At 40.3% G+C, this 25,285-nt stretch overlaps 1 protein-coding gene across 10 annotated transcripts in view; it reads right to left on the reverse strand.

Annotated features, from left to right (window-relative positions):
- SNX1 (sorting nexin 1) overlaps positions 1-25,285 on the reverse strand; it is a 38,420-nt gene that overhangs the window by 10,077 nt on the left and 3,058 nt on the right. For 9 of the 10 annotated variants that reach the window (XM_027971757.3, XM_060417780.1, XM_027971756.3 and 6 more), the window contains exons 2-11: positions 15,591-15,702; positions 11,639-11,766; positions 11,031-11,097; positions 7,562-7,605; positions 5,703-5,844; positions 4,848-4,926; positions 4,315-4,390; positions 1,954-2,067; positions 1,658-1,751; positions 358-563 (exon numbers count right to left, since the gene is read on the reverse strand). In XM_027971757.3, coding sequence (XP_027827558.1) covers positions 358-563; positions 1,658-1,751; positions 1,954-2,067; positions 4,315-4,390; positions 4,848-4,926; positions 5,703-5,844; positions 7,562-7,605; positions 11,031-11,097; positions 11,639-11,766; positions 15,591-15,702 — 1,062 coding nt within the window. Of the gene's footprint in view, positions 1-15; positions 564-1,657; positions 1,752-1,953; positions 2,068-4,314; positions 4,391-4,847; positions 4,927-5,702; positions 5,845-7,561; positions 7,606-11,030; positions 11,098-11,638; positions 11,767-15,590; positions 15,703-25,285 lie in introns of all 10 variants that reach the window. The other variant, XR_009601199.1, reaches the window with a different exon arrangement.

Genomic DNA, 25,285 nt, shown 5'->3' on the forward strand with positions numbered 1-25,285 from the left:
GGCTGAGGAAGTCACAGCTCCAAGGGGTCCAGACCTAGGCCTGGAACAGCCTTGCTTAAAGAAAGGAATATAGGATGCTGTCCAGCTTCAACAATAAGGAAGGGCCTACTTGGAAATTCAAGAGTGGTCTTTTCTTCAAGCTGATTTAAAATACTGGCTGCGGGCCTCAAAATGACTCACAGATAACTAAGAGTTTAATGGATGTTTCAGTTCACAAGATACTTTCTCTTTTGAGAGTAGAAAAACTATACCTATTTCAAGCTATAATGGATGAAACCATCTTGGGAAGAAGAAGAGCAAAGGAAAAGACAAAGTAAATCCAGTGGAGGAAAAAGAGGAGAGGGACAAGATGCTTACGCGGACTATGGCCAGGAGGCGAATATAGTCACTCAGGAGCTCTGCGAGGAGGAAGAAGTCATTGTTGGCCTGTTCCTGGTGGAGCTGCTCGATCTTTTCTTCCACCTCAGCCAGCTGGGAGAGTGCCCGTGACAGTGCTGTGTTGTCCTCAGAGCTCCCAAGCATGGCGAGACTCTTGGCAAATTGGGCCGTGTTCAGCGCTAGCTCTGGCAGGAAGAAGACAGCAGAGCCTCTGATCTCCCGAGGAAGAGGGACAAGTCAGCTGGCACTGCCTGGGTGCCTGAGCGACACTGGCCCCTGCGTGTCTGGCAACCATGGGCTCTGCAATCTGGCCATTTACACCAGAGCCAACTGAATTCAGAAAGTGAGGGCGATGTAGCTCGGGCACATGAGCAAAGAGAGGTGCCTGCTGCCCTGTTTCCCTAGGCTAGGCTTGCTTGGATGGAGCAGTTCCGATGCTCCTGGAGAGCTGGGGCCAGTTAATAGAAACGGGCCAATGGCACAGTTCTGATTTTCACATTAGAGCTCACAGTAAGCAGCCTGCCTGCCAAGAGAGAGAGTGTATGTACACACTGCAGAGTCTTGTGTGCACCAGAGTAGAACAACTTTTCTGTGAAGAGCCAAGTATTTTAACCTTTGCAGACCACATACGGCTCACTCTCCTTGCTCCCCTCCCCAACCCTTCCATCCCATCATCTCTTCAAAAATGTTAAAAACCACTTAGAGCCACAGCAATAGGTCCAAGACCAATAGGTCTATGGCTAGATATGACCCAGCTGGGTCATATTTTGCCAACTCTTATATTGGTCTCCATTCTAATGGTTTTCTGCCTGTTTAGACTTCTGATTATCAGCGTGATTAAAGCATTCAAACTTGGCAAATTTGAAGCTCTTAAGCAAATCTCACCAGAGAAAGGTGAAGAAGGGTCAGGAGACATATATGGTTTCCAGCATTTACATATTTCTCATTGGACCATGTAGCTAAGGCATGTAGCATCATTTTGGATATAAGCCACCGACTCAAATGCCATCAACCAAAGCCCACAATCCCAGGTCAAGCTGTAACTGGGACGGCTTCTCTGCACTCCCCCAGGTAGAGTACAGTGCCTTCGGCGGCAGAGGCATGCTTCCTGTCAGGAGATGCGTGGCATTATTTCTGATCAGAACATCAAGGACCCAGTGGGTTGAGAATTTCAACTTGAATGGCTGAGAGGTTTGGGAACAACATGCCCTCCCATCTCTAGCTCACTGGAGACATCAGTTTCCCCCCCAGCTCCAAGTGTACGTCAGAAGCTTGTTACCTTTCCTGTGGTTGACTAGAGTTTCTACAACGGCATGCAGTTTCCGCAAGCGCTGCTCCTCACACTCTACCTCCTGGAGCTTCTCCTCAAACCACTGAAACACACAGGCCCAAAGCTTTAAAGGAGGCTACTCATCATAGAGCTGTCTTTTCCCTAGCAGTTTTTTCCTTCTTGTTTAAGGGACTGAATTATTGTAAAAAGAAAGTCTCTAATCTCAAAAATTTCAGGACTCCTCAAGGCTTCTGACACATAACCCTGAGGGGGCTGGGGAAGCTGAGAGGCCCAGTGCTACTCACAATGTCGGATTCATTCATCTTGATGGTCATTTTGCTGACTGCATCTGTAGCTTTGTTGAACATCTTGAGGAGACCAGCGCCACTCAATGCCTGGGTACCCACAGCACGTGGCAGCTACAAGAGCAAGAAGGCGGGGTGGCAAGTTATCTGCTGCCCCTATTTTAGGTTCAGAAGAATTAGTATCCATCAGATGGCATGCCCCAAACTTGCCAAATAAATTATCTGAACTGTAGGCTGTTATTTTCAAGGGCAATTAGACAAATCCTTAACTAACAATGTGGAGAGAAAAAAAAAAAAAATCAAAGGACCACATTAAAGAGAATCAGCAAAACTGTCAGCTTTTGATACTGTGTGCAGAAAGACAGGCAGTGTGTGTTATGTGGCCAGGTGACCTCATATTGAGATTATCTGCCTACCCAGGCATAAACTGCTTAAATACCAAATACTTTTGTTTAAAAGTCAAAAGTTCTTTTTGGATGCATACTCACACACAGCTAGACTTAAAATCTTGAGACACTTTGAAGCTATAATTCCACTCGAATTTTCCTCAGGGAACAAAGGCGCATAATAGATTGAGGCTACTTTTATGGACATCTAGTTAAGTCAAGCATGCCAAATACTTAGAAACAATTTGACTAGTTCAGTCTTCCCACTCCTTTCCTAAGGCATGAAAAGGATGCTGAAGAATCCATAGTGTATGTAGTATACCACGCTGAACAATCAGATTTTAGTGCCCAGGACTCTTGAGAGTCTTAACTCAGGGCCATTTTGCCCCCTAAGGGACAGTTGGTCATGTATGGAGATAATTTTGCTTACTAAAACTGGGGACAGGGGACTTCCCTGGTGGTCCAGTGGCTAAGACTCTGTGCTCCCAGTACAGGGGACCCAGATTCGATCCCTGGTCAGGGAACTAGATCTCCCATGCTGCAATTAAGAGTTCACATACCACCACAACGATTCCACATGCTGCAACAAAGAAAGATACTGCCAAAACTAAGACTCTGGACACAACCAAATTAAAGAAACCTGGACAGGAGGTGGGGGAGGGTACTGGCGTCTAATGGATAGAGGCCAGGAATGCTGCTAAACCAACAGTGCACAGGACATCCCCACAACAAAGGATGATCCAGCCAAAATGTCCACAGTGCCACTGGAGATAAACCCTGCTCTAGGGGCACCAGGCGGGTATGCGGGCATGAAAAGGAAAAACGGATTTAGGAATCTCAGAGGAGAACTAAGATTTAGAGCATTAGACAGAATTTTTTATTAAAGAAGTTCATTTTGGTGGGGCAACCCATATACTTAGTACCATTTTCTTATTTTGAGTAATATATACAATATGCAAGTTAAAGAAAAATTTAAAAATAAAAAACAAAAAAGAAATACAAAACAACAGTTCTACGCTGTCACTTATTTCCTTCTACTTTTCTTCCCTATGAGACACACCATTGTTGTATTCCAGTGTTTGATTCTTAATGACTAATGTGTTTCTTCAGCTATGTTTCTATGCTGTTTCATGTTTCATTTTATAATTCTTGTTTTAAACTGAAGTACAGTTGATTTATAGTACTGTGTTAGTTCTAGGGGTATAGCAATGTGATTCAGTTGTATATGTGCGTGTGTATATATATATATATTTTTTTTTTTCAGATTCTTTTCCATGATAAGGTGATTACAAGGTACTGAATAGAGTTCCTTGTGTTATACAGTAAATCCTTGTTGTTTATCTACTTTATATATAGTAGTGTATATCCATTAATCTCATACTCCTCATTTATCCCTCTCCCTCATCATTCTTCAAATGTATGCTCCAATGAATTTCTGTATACTTTCTGTTTATGATGAGAATTAAGTATTTGTTGTATTGATATATTTTACTAACTCTTCAATTATTAGCAACTGGACTATCTCTAATTTTTTTCAGTCATGAATAGCCTATGCATAGCCTGTTAAAAGACTGTCCACTTGAATCAACACTTTTGCTACATGCTGGCAGTTCTGAGGTCCGTGGTTCAGTGGTTTTGAACTAAAACTCCACAGCTCCTGGCACAAAATAAGCATTCAATCGAAGCCAAGTAGTAACCTATGAAGGACATGCCAAGACCTGCCAAACAGATCACTGTGTTGATCCAGTAAGACAAAACTGGGTTGCAGTTTGACTTCTACAACCAGTTACTTTTGACTGCAGACACAGCTGCTTTTACTTCAGAGGCTGAAAGACACTTGTCACTTTTGAGCACTTATAAACTAGGATACAGTCAGACTAGGCTATATGCATGTGCTCAAATATTTGTTGAAGGAACTAGTTTCATTTCACAGGGGTAGATATGAATTGTGAAATTCAGTTTGTACAATACTAACCTCTTCTTTTTCTAAGAACTCTCTGACATCAGGGTCCTGTAACATGGTAGGATGATTCACAATTCTCTGAAGGTACCTACAGGGTAAGCAGTTATCTGGTTAATTGGCTTGGCCTTACAAGTTTGGGGCATTATAACATGCTGACAGGGGTACAGTGTCTTTCATTACTTTAAAATATCCTCAGGGCACTTATACGACTCTGCTTATAAGCACATGTAAGTTCACATTCTTCACATTTCCAGAAAGGAAAGAACAATAACTGCTTGGAAAGAGACTGCAGAGCCACTCCTGACTGATTGTTGAAGAAGGAGAATATGATTGCCTGCTCACTCAGGAGAGAAGAAAAGAGGATGCTCTGCTCCTAATGTGGGAAGGAAAGAGACTTAGGAAAGGCTACAGACAACATGGAGGTGGGAATCTTTAACCCATTCAAGTTTCACCACTACTAGCCAATGTCTCATGGTGATTAAGTCTCAGTTTTAGCGCCTCATTTGTTCTCGTGGCACTCAAGAAAATAGCTTTATTGTACTTACCTTTCTAGAGCAGCCCTCCGTTTTTCAAGAAATTCTGCAGAAGAAGAATCTTCTTTCCCAACTTTTACTTTTGTCATTCCTGGAACACAATTTAAAAAGAAAAAAACAAGAAAACTCATCATGAAAACACATCATGAAAAGCTTTAGGCTGCAGGAAAGTCCCAGGAGGAAGGCAATGAGGGAGCTCTACAAAATACAACCAAAGGCCACTTCTATGTCCTGCACAAGCATGAACAAAGTTCTTTATACGAGTCAGTTTTTTTTGAAGGTTCTCAACCTTGGGACTTCCAGAGCACATGTTTTCTAAAAGGGGGCTATGGAACTCTTGAGTAAAGATTAGCAGATATCAACTGATGGTAATGGGAAGATCCCTTGCCTGACCTCCTTCCCCTCATTCAATGAGTACATTTCAATTTGGAGGGAACCGCAACCACTGAAGACTCCAGGATACCAACACAAACACACACACACACACACACACACACACACACACACACGTACACTGTGGAAACTAAAACCAGAACCACTGAAGACTCCAGGATACCAACACACACACACACACACACACACACACACACACACACACTCTCTCTCTCTCTCTTTCTCTCTCTCACTCACTCTCTCTCTCTCTGTGGAAACTAAAACCTAGGCCTCCTACTGCACCCAATGAAAGAGACCATGTCAAAACATGCTGTATCTCTAACCCTCGTGTGATTTATAGGAAAACGTTGGAAATGGTTCCTTTCTAACTGTTGGATTCTACACTGTCATTAGAAGTAATCTCATACACTAAGTAGAAACTATATTGTAGAAAGAATGCAAAGGAAAAAATCTAAGCGGAATTAATAGGCTTACCTATTAGGCTCTTCTCAGGTGGAGGAGGGACAATAAAGCCATTCTGGGAGTGCTTCTCTGAAAGCTTCTCATAAAGACCCAAAAAGTCACTAAATCTTCTTTTCACTGCAAAGTGTTTACTTCTGAACATTGGTAAGCTTGTCTTGGGGACAGAAAAAACACAAGATTTCATTTCCAATAGGGGATGAGTATCTTGAAAAGTCATCCGTCTGACATCAAGGGAATCTTTCCCCAGATCTCTGGTCTTCTAGCCACTTTATAAATAACTTTCTCCAAGGCTGAGATTCTCAGCCCCTTTTCTTTTTTGGAGTTATAATCCTCTCTGGCTGTCTAGAAATCTATGGAGCCCTTCTCAGAATAATGATTTTAAATGCACAAATTAACATACATGGGATTACGAAGGCAACTAATTAAATTCAAATCGAGTTTTATTTGCAGGTTAAGAACCTTTGCTTTAAGGAAAGAGATGCTGTAATCTAGTTTAAAGCTAGAAATCTATGGTAATCTCCAATCCTTTCATCCTGCCCTGACTTATTAAGGGTATTGCTGCCAGAATTAAAGCAGCCAAACAGGAGAAAATGCACAGTAAACACTGCCCCTAAGGGGAGGATCAGACGAAATGTCTACACTGTAGACACTTGAACCTCCAAGCTATCACAGGGTCTAGAACACAGGGGCAGGCCAACAAGTAGTAGAAAGGTAATATAAAGGAAACGTCCAGTAAAAAGAGACAAGGCCTACATTTTATTGAGAGATCATTTAATACTCACCAGACAGGCAAAATTTAAGGAGGTTGGGCCTTGCCAACTGTTGGCAAGGAAGTATGTCAATGGGAACTTTTACATATTGCTGATGGAAGTATAAATTGGTACAAGGACTTAAAAACATAGTTTGTATTTCTTTTCTTCAAAATTTACACTACCTGTGACCCAGGGGAATTGCTTCTGATAATATACCCCAAAGAAACTCTTCTATGTGTAGGCCAGGAGACACGTGCAAAAATGTTCACAGCTCATAATTACAAAAACTGGAAACATGCCAAATATTCACAACAGGAAAATGGATAAATGCATTATGCTATAATCACACAATGGACTAATTAACTACAGCTACGCACATCATGGATGGATCTGAGGAACAATGGTAGTAAAGAAAGCACTATTTTTAGCATGATACCATTTTTATGAAACTCAAAAAAAAAAAAGCAAAACAGTGTACTGTTTAGAGATACATATGTGAAGACTTTTTATAAAGGAAATGAGAGACAATTCAGGAGAGTGGTGGCCTCTAAGGTGTGAGGCAGAGGAAAGGAGAGGGAGAAACACGCAGTGGATTCAATGGTACTCATCTTAAGACTGGTGGTAGGTTCGGGGCTTCATTTTTTATGCTTCATAACCTGCATACAACAACGTGTAAGTTTTGTATGCATTAATATTATATAAAAAAGGAAGACCAGACCCAAGGGGCAAAAGGTTAGGGAGAATGTTAAAAGAAGCTCCACACAGGAAACCTCAGAAGAACTGATGATTTTTAGACAGGTGATACAGTTTGGGGTGATCCGCCAAACTAGCTCTAAGCCACATAGCTCTTAAGAGGGATGGCACTATATCAGATACACCACATGTCTTGATAAAACTTACAAAGTTTCACATTGAAGTGTTAGCTCTCTGGAAGAAAAGTGGAAAGGCTCAGATGAGATTTACCAAGGGGATGCAGACTTGTTCCATCTTGAGTAAACTTGAAGGAAGATGTTGACAAAGAAACTAAAGAAATACCCAGAAATAATCTGAATGATGACCTTCTTGGTATGTGCGCCCAAACCTATTAAGGTGGTCATCAGCAGGGTCACTTGGACTCACCTGTGTCGTAACTTTGTAGGCCACATAGGCATTCATACCGTCCCCTGTGGGAGAACAGAAAGCAGGAGAGGATTATTCTGTGAACTAAAGCAGGACCAATCTTGCTAACATTTAACTAGGAATCATAAGGCAGCCACAGGAACCGTGTGTAAGAACTCTTGTTTCAACTCCAAGCTTCAGATCCTATACTATAATCTATTTCCTACTTTGCCTCGAGGCCTCTATGGCACATCGTGGTCCCATGGATGCTGGCTGGGTCCCTGTTTGAGTTAGACAAGAGAGTCAGTTCCCTGTTTCAAAGCCAGGCTCTATTTATACCTTCCACAAAGCAGCACTGGACACTGACAATCCACTGGTTGTTACCATGCCAATATTTGGGCTAGTTACACACATCTGTCTAAATCCAAACAATTCTCTCGCTGTATAAAGCAGGAGGAGGAGAAGGAAGCAAATGATGTAAAAGGATACAAGTAGTTCTACCCTAAACTAGCTCTAGGCTCCCTTTGCTCTTTCAGAAATACTGTCCCAGCCCCTCCACCCACACTGACCCCTCTCATCTAGCATGTTCTCCTAGAGCAAAGGGCCTGGCAGGAAGACACTTGGGCTGCCTGATGTCACACAAACCTCTTTCCTGAAGGAATCATTTATCTGAAAAAGCCTTTGACTGTTACATAATTTGGGCTTCAAGCAATTGTTTTTCTCTGTGGTACTGTCCTAACCTCTACCACTTAGGAACATAAAGGCACCATCGACTCCGTGAGTAGTGAAAAGACACACATGCGACTTGAGACAGACATAGGTCCAGTGCCGGCCTCTGGAGCGCTGGGTTGGTTTCACTCCCTTCCTCTCCGCCCTGACCCTTCCCACACCTTCCAGGAAAATGCAGGTTAACAACGACTAACTGCCAAAGCCTCTGAAATGGTCCTGGGATGAGGGCAAGTTCTACCCCTGCAGGGTCACATATTACAATTTGGCCTGACCAAGATGGCGGGGAATCACTGCTTTTATAAACTACACAGAGAAGTTGGAGGCTGTACAAGAAGCTGGAGGCTGTACAGGAAGAGAGGGCTTATGTTCTCTACCCAGTCAAGCCCTGCCAAAAGAGCAACATATAAAACAAAATGTAAGCTTTAGAAATTACTTTATCTTGATTACTACTGTTAGTTCTCTTCTAAACCACTTAAACTGTATTGCCTAATACTACTAAGGACGTTTATCACTGATAAAACGAAAAATAAAAATCTAAATTTACTTTATAGAAAATGTATTCAGAATTTTATTCACAGTTTGATAGTTACGGTCAAATGTCCAAAAGGTCATTCCCATAATTTAGTGCCTGCATTTATTAAGCAAGACTAAGTGCAAATGCGTGTAAGACACAATAGCAAAGTGAGGTCTTCAGACACTCTGCCTGCTTACCAGCTGTTTTTATTGAGGCAGTGTTTGAGCAGACAGACATACTTGCCAGTCCAGACCTCGTAAGATATGGAAATGTTCTAGAAATGCAGCAGTTTTAAATTTACGTTAATTTCCTAAGTAATTTCAGGAAGCTGAAAATAATACATGCAAATTGCCAAGTCTCTAAAAAGCAATATCCTGGCAGAAGTGAGATTCTAATTAATTTAAATGTTTGTGGGAATGAGAAGTGCATGTTGAATAAACAGCCCACACAAACAGAAGGTGTTGTTATATGAAGATTGATGTGAATCTTGAAATATGAATATGAAAATGCTTTAAGCAGCTGGTTTCTTGACATCGATGTGACTAAGAATCTAGATGATGATGCAAGGGGATGAAGGTTTATCACCAAAAGTGATTTGTTTAAATAAATCTGATCCATGGGACATTTAAATTATTGTTATGGGCTGAACTGTGTCCCCCTAAATAAATTACATTGACGTCCTAACCCCTGGTACATCAGAGTGTGACCTTATTTGAAAATAGGATCTTTATAGAAGTAACTAAGGGAGAAAGAGGTCAGTATAGAAGGCCTTAATTCGGTATGATTGGTGCCACCTAAGAAAGGGAAATTTTGACACGGAGACAGACACACAGAAAGCAAAGATGATGTGAAGACACCCCGGGAGGATGCCCCGTGGCAGTGAAGGCAGAGTTGGAGTGATGTAGCTACCAGCCGAGGAACGCCTGAGGCTCCAAAAGCTAGGAGAGGGTTGAGCAGTTCTTTCCTGGTGCCTCAGAGGGAGCATGGCCTCATGGACGTCATGCTTGCAGGTTTTCTAGCCCCCAGAACGCTGAGGGAATACACTTCTGTTGTTTTAAGCCATACTGTTTGTGATACTTCATTACAGAAGTCCTAGGAAACTAACATATTCCCTCCCTCTCCTGGTACAAACATCATGACTTATAAAACGTTAAATCAGTGTTTACTTATGATTTATTTTGTTCTACCAAGGATGTAAAGTAGCTAATAACTAGCCTAAAATCAATGTACTTACAGTAGAATATTCATAAATATTAGAGAGGTAAGAGAGAATTCTAAACATGTAATTCAAAGTTTTGGTCCAGGTTCTACCAAAGGCCATATGTTGTGACCTGACAGGAAAGCTACATTTCACTTATTGGTTCTCAGTTTACTCTGTTGTCGGATGAGGGAACTGTATAGGATGCTCAGAAACACCCTACCAGTGCGCCAGTCTAGGAAAAGTAAAACTCCACAGTTAACAACAAACCATTTTGGCATAAAGTCTAATCAGATTTTTATAAACTCTTGTTCCTAGTTCAGAATAGACAAAGGGTTGGAAACCACACTTTTCCTCTTAACCACACAAATATCACCCCTACTTAATAGGAGGAAAAAGCTCTGTGCAGCCTCTTCTCACAGAGACCACACCCAGAACAAGGAAAGTTGAGGCCTGTTGCTCTCTGCTCACTAAAAGGTCTCACAAACTTGCGACACAGGAAGGATATCCTAAAAATCCATGTTCTGGCCAAAGTTATGAAAATCTAATTTCTATTTGATCAAAATTCAACCTGCATTTTTTAATCTTTACCTATGAGAGAGAGTGGAAGACTTCCTCACTTTATTAGAATATCAAGAGTACATAATAAATGATATGTAACAAGAAATCCAAATGTCCTAAGGGAAAAATAAATCCAGCATCTCCAAATTTTAAAATGTGCTTTTAGGGTGGTTACATGGAGTTTATCTCAAGAGGGAATAAAATGGTCTCCACAACTCGGGGAGAAGGCAACGTGGGGTTTTTAAAAAGGGATTCGAATAGTATTTAATTTTCTGATTTTTCTTCTTAAAGCCAAGAAAAGCCTAAATAAATAGCTTAAATGCTGCTTCTGGCCTTGGAAGCATAGCAAAGAGCATCGTTTCACAGGAAAGATGACGACGAAGTCCTTCACACAGCTGGTTCAGCTCTGGAGGTAACCATTTAGAAATCAGCTAACTGTGCTTCTCACAGCCACATCTGAACATCATAGCAGTCCCAAGTACACTCACCTATCTTCTCAGGATCAGTTATACCGACTGTCAAATCAAATTGGTCTTCCTGTTCTTCTTCCTCTAGCTTTTAAAGAGAAAACAAGCAATGAGAGTAAGATACCCCCAAAAAAGGCTATTCATTTTACTCTGTATCACTATTACATCATCAAGATAATAATACCAGGATATATCCTTCTACACATCAGTCTTCAGCTCTGTCCATTCCCAACAATCTCAATGAAGCAACTCCCACGATTCTAAGTTGGTGCTTGATCCAAGGTCTTCATTACATCTATTCTCTTAAAACGCTATTTTGATCATACTGAATGATTACTAGGTTTTGGAAGACTTGCCTCTTTCAGGCTAAAGAGGGAATGGGGAGAGACTATACTCTTGAATATAGGAGCTTTGGACACTAAATATCACTAGTGATCACTGAAAGCCTCTGTGCTATCCTCTGGGTAACAGACACTTTGCCCAGGAAAGAATCCTTTACTGGATTCTGGCTGTTCATTAACCATAAAGGTCTTCTTCAAGAGTTATAAATATTAACTCAAGCAACTGAACTTCAGACTGGCAGCACAGTCCTAAACACCCAAAAGAAGACCAATAGCACAAATTCTCACCTCCTCATAGCTTGGCTGGGGCTTAGAAGAATTTGTGGCCTCCTGTGGAGGAAGAGAAATGAGTGTTTTGGCTGGCACCTTCTTCTGATTATTTTGTGTGCTGTCCAGGGATAGCTCCACTGTGGCATCTAAAAATAGTTGATATTTTATAATGAAGAAAGAGTCAGAAAAACTGTAAGCTAAAATAAATGGACCTAAGACAAACACAGTAACACTGGGGAAAAGCACTATTTGCCACATCTAACTGTTGTTTTACCATAGTTTATGAATTGCTCACAATTACAATTTTAGATCATCTTGTGAAGATTAAGTTATGTTTAATATACACTGTTCAAGGGGACTAAAAAGACTTTGTAATATCTAAAAATTTTTTTTGATTAAAATTGTTAAAAAACAAAACAAAACAAAACCACATGCTTAAGAAGTGCCTTTGTCTATCTGGGCAAACAGAACAACTACGTGTTCTAGACAGGATTTTTAAAAGAACACTATGTACCATTTTTAGGCATTAAAATTACTTATACCAATGATAAGAAGGCACTCTCACCTTGAAGCAATGGAGCTAGAAGTTCAAAACCTAAACAGCTCAGATTTTTTTTCTTTTTAATAAAGAAAACTATAAATATCCATTTGGGTTTGGCCTGGTCAGTACGTATCCAATTCTAGCCTTAGGGAATTCAAAGAGAGAAAATTCTTTTTCTTTTCTAGACTTTCATTTGGAGCTAAAAATGAAACCAGAGAGAGGGGTCTATAAGGCATAACCAAGTCCTAGATCAATGTCATAATCATTAAAAGTTAATCATGTCTAAACAAGGTTGCCAAACTGTTGGAATCATATTAGGATTCTTTTACTTATCAGGAAAAAGGCAAACATACATACAAAAATTCATGCAAAATGAACATGTTAAGATGACAGGATATTTGAAGCAAGAAACCAGCTAAAGTATGTTTAAGATAGTCATATCATGCAGGCACCACACAAATAAGTTATGCAATCCAATAAATGTGACTGAAAATGGAACAGAAAACTTAAACATCTAAAACCTTAAGCTTATTAGAGTATGCTACTGAAAGACTTTTGAAGAGCTGTGCATTAAAGAAATGTTTTTATTTCCTTATTTTTGACTGCACTGGGTCTCTGTTGCTCCATGTGGGCTTCTCTGTTGCAGAGAATGAGGGGCTGCTCTCTAGTTGCGGTGCCTGGGCTTCTCACTGCAGCGGCTTTTCTCGCTGCAGAGCAAGGGCTCCAGGTGCACAGGCTCTAGAGCACAGGCTCAGCCGCTGAAGTGCATGGACTTGGCTGCCCTGAGGCATGTGGGATCTTCCCATCAAACAGGTGTCCCCTGCACTGCAAGGCAGATTCTCAACCACGGGACCACCAGGGAAGCCTGAGGTGCCAATTTTTAATTGAAAATCATGTGACAACACATATCAACAATGGTTTTCTCTCTCTCTCTTTTTTTGGCTGTGCAACTTCTGAGATCCTAGTTCTCTGTTCAAGAATAGCACCTGGGTCCTTGCAGTGAAAGCATAGAATCCTAACCACTGGAGCCCCCTTTTCTCTGGACTCTAGGTAAGAGTAATAGCAAAGCCACAGGATTCTACCATAGAGATTCTGATCACCACTAATCAAGTAGAAAATAACAGAGTATTTTATTTAAACTTCCACATCTGAGAAACCACTTGAATCCTCAACTAAATGTATCACTGCAAGTATTTCTTTCCATAGATACCTTATGTTCCTTTCTTAGTAGTGAAGGCAGGCACTGGCCGCTTATGAAAACAGCTGGGAATGAAGTAAATCAGAACCCTCATTAGAAATAAATATGTCTCTAACAAAGATCTTCTACATGGTTGTGTATATAAAACCCAACCATGGGAGTAATTCAGTCAACACCAAGATTTCAGGTCTCCTTAAAGGGCAAATCATACAAATGTTAAGTTCCCAAAGATAAAAAAAACCTTCTGTGCAATGTGCCATAACTAGATTATTATTTCCATTTCTTCTCCAGAAATTTTATCTAAAACATAAACATTAGCAGAATAAATAACAGGCACTTAAGTTTCAGAGAGGAAAGCAACGGAAAACTTTTGAAATCTTTATATTTTTTATTCTAAACTCTTCTCATGTCTTAATTTTCCAATGACTTCAAATGTGAGTCTTCCCAAGACCTTACCCTCCGCCCTCTCATCTCTTTCTTTCCTTTGTCATTCTCTCCTTTGAGGGTCTCATTTACATGGCAGCTTTAATCACCACCTCTAGGAGACTGATTTCCATATGTCCAGTTCTACTCCTTTCCCCAGGGACACTACTATAGTTCAAATCACCTCCTGAGCATTTCCCTTTGCATTTAAAACTTGAAAAATCTAAAACCCAAACTCACTCTCCCCACTCTCCAACTCAAAGATACTTTCTTCTGCAAAATGTAGTTCTCAAAATGGTACCATCTTCTTCCCAATCCTTGGGCTTGAAATTTTTGACTTTGTCTTTAATCTTCATTTTTGTACACTTGTTACATCTAATCACCAATACCAGATTTTGTTGATTCCACTTCTTGAAAAGTTTTCATCTTTCCTTTCCTATTTCTATTACCTTTACCATTTCATCCTTGAACTAATTTGTAAGATGCCTTCTGACATCTCCAGGCTTCCCTTGTGGCTCAGCTGGTAAAGAATCCACCTGCAATGCAGGAGACCTGGGTTCAATCCCTGGGTTGGGAAGATCCCCTGGAAAATGGAAAGGCTAACCAACTCCAGTATTCTGGCCTGGAGAATTCCATGGACTAGTCCATGGGGTCACAAAAAGTTGGACATGGAACCACTTTCACTTTCTGACATCTCCAGTCTTTGTCCATCACAATCCGTTTTATATAATAATTCTACCAGGTCAGTCTTTCATCACTCGCCCATTTCACTTTCCTTACTCAAAACTCAATTAAACCAATGGCTCTAAACTAACACTAGGATGAAAATTCAAATTCAAATTATTATTGTTGTCTAAAATCCTCTTAAACATTTCCAGACTTATCTTCCACGGTATCTCTAAGAAGCCCCTGCTTTTGGCCCGCTGAGTTTACTGTCCCTTAAACACACCATATTATCGATTCTCCCTGCCCAAACATCTGCACGCTTTCTTTTTTTCTAACATAAACCCTGCTTCTTTCAAAAAGTCTTACAAGATCATTGTAGACCAGTGCTTATTACTGAGGGCACTACCGACATTCTGGGCTGGTTAATTCTTTTGCTGAACAGCTGTCTGTGTACTACAGGGTGTTTAGAAGCATCCACAGCCTCTACCCAGCAGAAACCAGCAGCACTCCCAGGTGTGACAAACGAAGACGTCTCCAACCATTGCCAAATGTCTTTGAATGTCTTTGAGTGGGATAGGTTGGTGGGGGATGACCATACCTTGTTGAGAACAGGGAGTCCCTCTCAACAAAAAGTTATTGGGCCCAAAATGCTAAGAGTACCAAGACTGAGAAACTCAGTCCTAGTGTTTTTCAAACTGCAGCTTGTTGTTCACTGGGGAACCGTGATAGCTATTTAGTGGGTTGCAAACAGTATTTTTAAAAAAGAGAAACAATAGAAAATTTCAGATTGTATGGAAAATAGTAAGGGCAAGTCATGCGTGAAAACTTTTGATTTCATTTTATATGTATATAAATATTTTGAATTATGACAGAAAGTGTATTTCTTACTATGCATCTTTGTCATAAAAGTCTGAAACCACTGCATTCGTCTCCTCTCAGACCCCTCTAAGTCCCCATCACTTAATTAAGTAACTGTATATTTGTTTTACTCACTAAACCTGTAAGTATCTTGATGACAGGTACTGCCTTTGGAATCCTCCACAATAATATCTTACAAAGAGTCTTTCTCATATATACACAACTTTTTACTTTAATTCAGCAAGTTAGAAGATTCCCAGCTTAAGTTTTGAGTCTATACTTGCCTGCAAAGAGATCCTGTGGCTCTTGATCTTGTTCCTCATGAATCCCATTTTCTTTGGAGCCACTGTTGATGGGAAGAAGGGAAGCAATTCTCTTTGGAGACTGGGGCTTACTCTGAAAACAAAGAAATACTTTGAATAAAATAGTACCATTAAAAACAAGCCTAGAGGACTTCCCTGGTGGTCTACTGGTTGAGACTTTGTGCTTCTACTGCAGGGGATGTGGGTTTGATCCCTGACCAGTGAACTAAAATCCTACAAGCTGTTCACCATAGGCAAAAAAACCCCCCAAACAAACAAACCTAGAAAGTGACTTTTGATGTATCCCTCAGTTGCTCTGCCAGGTTTTTAGGGGAAGACAGGATCACTAGTCAGCTAGTTCAATAAGCAGCAGATGGTTACTAGTGATGTAACTGGCCTGAGTGATCACAGCTAAAATAAACTCATAAAATTTTAGTGTTAATTTCTAACACTATAACCCTGCTTAACTGCCCTACCCCAAGACACATGATGCCAATGTGGGTATGTGTATACACAGACAATTTTCAAAAGAACCTCAGTTGATGACTTTTACTCTTTCAAATGCTGATGGGGCACAATCTAGTGTCCAGGATATCACACTAAGGTCCAGAATTCAAGCTCTGATCCTGACTTACTTTGTGGCCTTAGCTGAACCATTCACTGACGCCCAATTGTGTGGACATTACCAACCCTCCTCACAGGCGTATGAAGGTGTAACATTTTACGTCTAATGTTATTTGTAAATATAACTCATCTTTTCATCCTTAACTTATAGAGAAACAATTTTCAACCACTCATGTTAGGCTAGCAGAAGAAAAACCAACCACACTTAGCCAATGAGCACATGGTGAAAATACAGTCAGTCCATGGCTTTTATCAAAAGCTCAGTGATCAGCTACAAACAAGGGTGGGGTGAGGCCCCAGACCGGTACCAGAGTGAACAAAGCTGGATTGTGTAGAAAATGAACAAAAAGCTGGGAATCTGGCTTCAAAAGCCATGGTGTCATACTAGAAAGTTTTGAAGTCAGACCCCAAGGCCAAATCAGTTAAAAGACCTGACTTGAGGGATCTTTTATGAAATACTTCCTTAATAAATCTGAGGGCGTTTGTTCCTTGGAAACAGGCCCTTTCTGACCAGATGAAGTGAAATGACAGATTTATTGGGTGCTCTGAATTTGCCATGCCAACAGCTCTATCCCAGTATCAGTGCCACCCTCAGGGAAAGAAACTGCAACCAATACATAGATCGATACTAGCAAACAACATTTCTACTCAAATTGTTCACAGTAATAAAATTTAATGAGCTTTTAGTTGTATATGCTTAAATGTTACCAATTCTGTTAGAGACACTGATTCTCTCTTCTAGCTGCTTCCACAATCTTAAAGACAACCAAAAAAAATCACTGCAGAGACACAGACATCTACCAAAACCAAATCCCACACTTCCCTTCTGCCTCTTATGTTGCCAACTGCTTTCTTACATACACACTTCTGTCCTATACATGCTCTGGTAGAGTAAAGGGAATCTCATGAAAACCCATCTGACTTCTTTTAATTCAGTTCCACTAATACCAGTTGCCTCAAGATGGAGATCTAGGAGAGGCGAAACTTCAGGATACATTAAGAATATATGTATGTCAATGTAATTTACTAATAGCTCACCAGAGAGACTAAAGCAAGAGGAAAAGCACTGGTTAGACTTTACCCCTTTTAAACAACACCTAGAAGAACCCATTCTTGTGACATGGAGATGAATAAAATCAGCTTTCCATTTCTGATTTACCATCTAAACTTGGAAGTTTAAAGATTAGGAACATTTCTGGAGTAATGGTAGAACAGCTGTCTGGGAGAAAATATTTGCAAATGATTAGACCAACAAGGGCATAATTTCTAAAATATATAAATAGCTCATACAACTCAATAACAACAACAAAAAACAAGCAACCTGGGACTTTCCTGGTGGTCCAGTGGTTAACAGTCCGCCTTCCAGTGCAGGGGATGTGGGTTCGATCCCTGGCTGGGGACCCAAGATCCCACATGCAGAAGGGCAACAAGTCAGCATGCCACAACTAGAGAGAAGCCCGATCACTGCAGCTAAGACTTGATGCAGCCAAAAATTTAAAAAAAAAAAAATTTTTTTTCAAAGAAACTCAATCAAAGAGTGGGCAGAAGATCTAAAACGACATACAGATTGCCAACAAGCACGTGAAAAGGTGCTCTACGTCACTAATTTTTAGAAAAATGTGAATCGAAACTATGAGATATTGCCTCACACTACTCACAGGGCCATCACGAAAGAGTCTACAAAGAACAAATCTGGAGCGGTGTAGAGAAAATGGAACCCTCCTACAACGTTGGCGGGAATGCAAATTGATGCAGCAGCTATGGAGAACAGTACAGAGATTCCTAGAAAAACTAAAAATAGAGTTGCCATACGATCCAGCAATCCCACTCCTGGGCATAAACCCAAAGAAAACTCTAATTTGAAAATACACCCTCCCCTCAATGTTCATAGCAGCACTATATACAATAGCCAAGACATGGAAGCAACCTAGATGTCCATCAACAAGTAAATGGGTAGACAAGATGAGATAAATATATAAAAAGAATACTTGACCATATTGGATGGACTTACAGATCTTCATACTAAGTGAAGTAAGATAGACAAAGACAAACATAGTATCACTTCTATGTGGAATCTAAAAATATGATACAAATGAACTTATTTACAAAACAGAACAGATTCACAGACTCATTTTGTGGGGCAGAGGCACAATGATTACAGAGTGGCAAAATCAATACTAAAAATAAGGCTTGCTTTATAATCCATAAAATCTCTTAATAGTCAATAAGTCACAAAACTCTGAAGGGGGTTAAATTTCTAGGCAAGAGATAAGACTATTTTCTGTGATGAATATAGTTTGCTTATGATGTAGTTAACAAAGCCAAAGAATGGATGTGCCTACTTACCCTGCCCACTCCCCTCTTTTTCTTAATAAAGGAAGCATTCTTTCTTTTAGTGACAGAATCCTAGTCTAGAATATTCAATGGTTGCTGACTCTGTGGCTGTTAACTCCAGCAGGTGGTTCTACTGATAAGTCTGTTTAAAAAAGTTCAAGTGCTTCTGTTTATAATTACAAGACAGCCTAATCCTAATTCTCAGAGAGGCCCTAGAAAGATCTGCCAGCAAGAGAGCACTTCTGTTAAGAGAAAACAGGTATTCCTTGCCAATTACCAGCTTTAAACCATGAGGCTCAGGCTACTAATACAATTTCTTAGTTCAGGGAAGGACAGATGTGGGTTCCTGTCCCTCAGAGCTGACACAGTCATTCATTCCTGCCAAGTACTGCTGTGATTCCAGGTCTCCTCTGTACAGGTTCAGTTCAGTTCAGTCACTCAGTCGTGTCCGACTCTTTGCAACCCCATGAATCGCAGCATGCCAGGCCTCCCTGTCTATCACCATCTCCCGGAGTTCACTCAGACTCACGTCCATCGAGTCAGTGATGCCATCCAGCCATCTCATCCTCTGTCGTCCCCTTCTTCTCCTGCCCCCAATCCCTCCCAGCATCAGAGTCTTTTCCAATGAGTCAACTCTTCGCATGAGGTGGCCAAAGTACTGGAGTTTCAGCTTTAGCATCATTCCTTCCAAAGAACACCCAGGACTGATCTCCTTTAGGATGGACTGGTTGGATCTCCTTGCAGTCCAAGGGACTCTCAAGAGTCTTCTCCAACACCACAGTTCAAAAGCATCAATTCTTCAGCGCTCAGCTTTCTTTACAGTCCAACTCTCACATCCATACATGACCAGTGGAAAAACCATAGCCTTGACTAGACGGATCTTTGTTGGCAAAGTAATGTCTCTATTCTTCAATATGTTAACTAGTTGTAATTCTTCCTCATGTTGCTCAACTGCTCTTTGCTCCAGGAAGAACTGCTGCTTTACATTCCAGGGACTGCAGAAGGGTCATATAGTTGAAATTCTCAATAGCATTTAGTGGGTGAATCCATATAATAAAACTCTGGTAACAGCACTTCTGGAGAACAAGGGTATATATTCACTTTCCAATGGAAAAATTAGGATAATTTAGTTAAGGCAAGATGGAGCTACAGAATGGTGTGACAAGGACAACTAGGAATAAGTCAACCTCAGAAACTACGGCAGCCATTAAGTCTTTAAAAATTACCCTGGAATCATGGATACTGTTCCTTTTGCCACATTTACTTCTGGGGAGAAATGAGCTAAGTGGAGGTAGTATATTAGTTTTCTATCATGGCTGTGACAAGTTACTGCACACTGAACAGATTAAACAATGCAAATTTATCCTAGTTCTGTGGAAGTCAATACAGGTCTCACTGGGCTAAAATCAAGGTAGCAGGGCTGCATTCCTTTCTGGAGGTTCGAGGGGACAGTCTGTCTCCTTGCTTTTTCCAGCTTCTAGAAGCTGCCTATATTCCTGGGTTGATGGCTGCTTCCTCCATTTCCAAAGGCAAAAATGCTACAGCTCTCTGTGCCTTTTGCCTGAAGGCAGTCGCTCTCTGTCTCTGCCATTTTTAAAGAATCCTATTGTTGCACTGGGCTTACTCAGATAATCTGGGATAATTTCCCTTAATGTTAGCCGGGGCTTCCCCGGTGTTCATGTCAGCCAGGGCTTCCCCGGTGTTCATGTCAGCCAGGGCTTCCCCGGTGGAGCATCAGTAAAGAATTCACCTGCAGTGCAGGAGAGATCCCCGGGCTGGGAAGATCCCCTGGAGGGCCTGGCAATCCACTCCACTATTCTTGCCTGGAGAATCCCATGGACACAGGAACCTGGCAAGCTATAGTCCACAGAGTCCCAAAGAGTTAGACATGTCTGAAGTAACCAAGCACAAGATCAGCTTATTAGCAACCTTAATTACTTGGTAATATAAAACATTCACAGGTTCTGAGACTAGGAGTAGACATGTTGGGGAGGAGGCAGTTATGATTCCTACCACAAGTAGCGACTCCTTTCCACACCACATTTCAAAAATGGCACAGATACACTAAAAGTGCCTGTGCTTAGGAGAATGGACATTTAGTGTCCACTGGATTTGATGCATCTTATTCTACAAACTGGGTGAATATCCAACTAACCCAAATGATTTCACAGTATTACCCCATCTCATAATTTAAGGAATTAAAGTAGGGAATCTTATCTGGGGTCCCTGAGTCACAGAATTCAGGAGGGGGGTCTATGAATTAAAATGAGAATAAAATTACAATTTATTTTTCATTAACCTCTAACTGAAATTCAGCATTTTCTTCAATTATAAAGATAGGCAACAAATTATGAGTAGCAGCAGTACCTGAGCATAACTAACAGAAATTAGATATTTTTATATGATCTTATAGTTATAGACCTCAAAATTTCATTTAAAAATCAGTTATTAGACCTATCCTTAGATATTAATTAAAGCACTTTAAAAAAAGCATATGTCACTAATATAAAATTGTTTTAATGTTTTGATAATTAGATTTCAGTATAATTGGTTTCCTGTGTAATATTATGTATTTTATACGTTTAAAAACATTATTTTGAGATGGGTCCATAGGCTTCCTTGACTGCTGATGAGTCCATGACATACAAAAGATAAAGAACCTCTGAGTTAGTTCCTCTAAGACTAATGAAAATGTAAAAGGGAAGCGAGAAGGGTAACTAAGTCTGAGGCTGGGTACTGAGCTAGTTAAGGAAAACCATGAGCAAGCGCAGTGGAGACCTCAAAGTGAAAGGTTACCCATGAGATAACAAAATATAGCTACAGATATTCTACTGAATCTTCTGGTGTAACTTCCATACCAAATTTTTGGAATCTCAAACTAATATAACTTAGAAGGGCCCAAAATTGCAGAAGGATCAGAGTACTAATGGTACATTAGCTTCTAAACTGAAAAAGCAAAACGAATCCAGTTCAAATCTGCTCTGAAAGCAAAATGAAGCCCCAGCTGTCCATTTGACTAAGCAAAAAAATAAGCCAGAAAAAGTTGAGCAACAGGCTTTTCCCGGAAATGAGATACTTACGGCTACTTGCTCTAGTAACTATAAACAAATCATGATTTACTTACGCCAGCAATTACTAAAGAGGGCTGAGAAGCTTTGATGGCCAAAGGAGAGAAATTAGAGTGCTCTTTTTCCTCTCTCCCCTGCCAACCAACCAAACAGCAAGACGCCAAGACAAGACACTAGAACTACCTTGATATCTGAATAAGCAAAGGGGCAGCAACTCCCTACAGAAACTACAAGTCAGATTGCAACCTTGTTGCTTCTTGCATAAGCCCTAAACTCTTAATTTTAAATAAATTTTAAGTTGGTTTCTTACTCAGTTCGGTGGCTCAGTCCTGTCCAACTCTTTGCAACCCCATGAACTGCAGCACGCCTGGGTTCCCTGTCCATCACCAACTCCCAGAGCTTGCTCAGACTCCTGTTCATCAAGTCAGTGACATTATCCAACCATTTCATCCTCTGCCATCCTGGGTTCTTATTAGTCATTTTCAAAAGTCTTCTCTCATGCTCTTTCCTCCAAAAGTACTTTATAACTACTTTTGTTAGCTTCTCCTCCATAATCTTGAAAGCTAACTGCTAGTACTAGTCTATGATTGAAACCAATGAGTCTATGTACTTCAGAAACCTACTAGAAGTTTACAATTTGAGCTGAGCATTAAAATGAATCTTTAGCCATAACACCAGTTACTGATTTTCCAAGAGGGGCATCTGTATCAGACCTGTGTGGAAAATGTGTAATTTCGACTTCTGATCTTTTGATCAGAGCTGACCACCTGATGTGATGTCAGTTCCAAAAATAAAGTGTTTGAGACAACATGTTTATAGAAAATACCACACACTAGATGGACACTTACCCATGGCTACTTACTAATATTAGTCATAAATGACTATACCATTAGCTAAAGCAACATAGCAACAAATCTGTTTTAAAACATACTGTTGTATAGATTAATTTTCAGAAGTCTGATTAGGAACAGAGAAGAGACAGCATCAAGAAACTTACTCAAGACATGTTACACCCTTGGGAATAGCCATCATATACTTTGCAAACAAAGAATTAAAATATTGCCAGCCAAACTATCGATTTCCTTAGGGCTTTTAATGAATCTACCAAAGTACATCCAGATCTAAAAAAGTTATCCTATAAGTACTCTAAAGGAAATAATCTGGTTTTAAAAAAGAGCCAAGATTGTAAAATGGTGCAACTGCGATGGAAAACAGTATGGAGGTTCCTCAAAAGCTTAAAAATAGAACTACTTTATGATCCAACAAACCCACTTCTGAGTACACATATCTGAAAGAACCAAAAGCAGGGTCTCAAAGAGATATCTGTACACCCACAGCAGCACTACTCACAAGAGCCAAAAGGTAGAAGTAACCCACATGTCCACCAGGGGATGTTTGGATAAACAAAAATGTGTTAAACACATTTGATGGAATATTATTCAGCCTTAAAAAAGGAAGGAAATTACGATACATGTTACAACATGGATGAATCCTGAGGATACTGTGCTAAGTGAAATAAGGCAGTAATAAAAAGACAAATACTGTATGATTCCACTTATATGAGGTTATCTACATCAGTCTAATTCATAGAAACAGAAAGGAGAATGGGGTTACCAGGGGCTGAGGGGAGAGGGGTGAAGGGTGTTGTTACTTAACAGGTACAGAATTTCAGAACTACAGGAGATCTGTTCCACACAGATGTGAGTACCCTTAACACTGCTAAAGTATACAATTTTAAATGGTCACAATGATAAATTTTTGTTGTGTTTTATACCATGATTCCCCCAGGGATACATCTATATTGATCATACAGGTAGGACTGGATTCTAAAAACACCATGTCCTATTTTGTCTAAATGTTAATACATAACTTTGGTTTATACAATTCTCTGCAGCCCATAAAACATTGTCAATCAGAAGCTAGCTGTTATCCTTGACTTCTGACTACCAATAAAAGCCAAGTGATACTGTTCTTTAGTCTTAAACACCAGTGGGAATATGTAAATAAGTCTTGATTAGCCAAAAGCAATCTTTTTTAAGATATGACTTTTCGAATCTCTTGCTATTCTGTCTTTATCCTATTTCTTTTTTTTTTTTTTTTTTTTGGCCATTTCTCTAATTATGAGGGTTTCAATTTAAGAGTAAGAGTGGTGAGGAAAATCTAACTGGTGTAATAAATCATCAAACAAAGGAGTCACCAAATTTGCCAACATTTGAACGGAGGATATCATTAATCTGTTTTCCTCCATTTTCTCACTATGAGCAAGGCTGTTCATAGTTCTCTTATTTGGAGGGCAAGTCTAATGGTGATCTTGACATATTGCTAAAAAGAGATGGGCATATCAGAACTTCTGGAAGGGCAGATAAAGAACTTATTTCAATTTTATCATTCAGGTTTCAGTTCAGCCGCTCAGTCATGTCCGACTCTTTGCAACCCCATGAATCCGTAGCACACCAGGCCTCCCTGTCCATCACCAACTCCCAGAGTTCACTCAAACTCATGTCCATCGAGTTGGTGATGCCATCCAGCCATCTCATCCTCTGTCGTCCCCTTCTCCTGCCCCAAATCCCTCCCAGCATCAGAGTCTTTTCCAAGGAGTCAACTCTTCGCATCAGGTGGCCAAAGTATTGGAGTTTCAGCTTTAGCATCAGTTCTTTCATTGAATACCCAGGACTGATCTCTTTTAGAATGGACTGGTTGGATCTCCTTGCAGTCCAAGGGACTCTCAACACCATAGTTCAAAAGCATCAATTCTTCGGCGCTCAGCTTTCTTCACAGTCCAACTCTCACATCCATACATGACCACTGGAAAAACCATAGCCTTGACTAGATGGACCTTTGTTGGCAAAACAATGTCTCTGCTTTTGAATATGTTATCTAGGTTGGTCATAACTTTCCTTCCAAGAAGTAAGCGTCTTTTAATTTCATGGCTGCAATCACCATCTGCAGTGATTTTGGAGCCCCCAAAAATAAAGTCTGACACTGTTTCCACTGTTTCTCCATCTATTTCCCATGAAATGATGGGACCAGATGCCATATGCAAATAAGACCAGTGAGGTCAAATGAGATGTAAAAATATGTATGCCATTTAGTGTTTCTATATAATAATTTTAAGAGTTAGGAGACCCAAAGGGTGGCTCCAATTTAGTCTCTTCTTTTACTAAAGGAAAAATTAACCCTTTTCTAGAACTAAGAAAGTTTTAACTAAATCAATACATATCTAGATTCAGGTCCAAAGACTCAGGTAACATATTTAGAATTTTAGACCATTTTATTCCTAAGACCACAAAGTAAGAGGCATAAAGAAGGTAAGGCCTTAGGTATTCTTAAGAATCAGACCTTCCCCAAGCTGGTTTTCAGGTTTAAGACAATGATTTCAGATTTGTTTTAATAATTCTTTTAACTCCAGTCTATGGGCTTCCCAGATGGCTCAGTGGGTAAAGAATCCTTCTGCAATGCAGGAGACACAGGAGACTCAAGTTCCATCCCTTAGTTGGGACTATCCCCTGGAGGAAGAAACAGATACCCACTCCAGCATTCGCCAAAAAATCCCACGGACAGAGGGGCCTGGCGGGCTACAGTCTGAAGGGTCCCAAAGATGACTGAGCGACTAAGCTTGCACACCTCCCATTCAAATAAATGGTTTGGATA

The sequence above is a fragment of the Ovis aries genome, chromosome 7 (genome assembly GCF_016772045.2).
Source record: "Ovis aries strain OAR_USU_Benz2616 breed Rambouillet chromosome 7, ARS-UI_Ramb_v3.0, whole genome shotgun sequence".
In the NCBI taxonomy this organism is placed as follows: domain Eukaryota; kingdom Metazoa; phylum Chordata; class Mammalia; order Artiodactyla; family Bovidae; genus Ovis; species Ovis aries.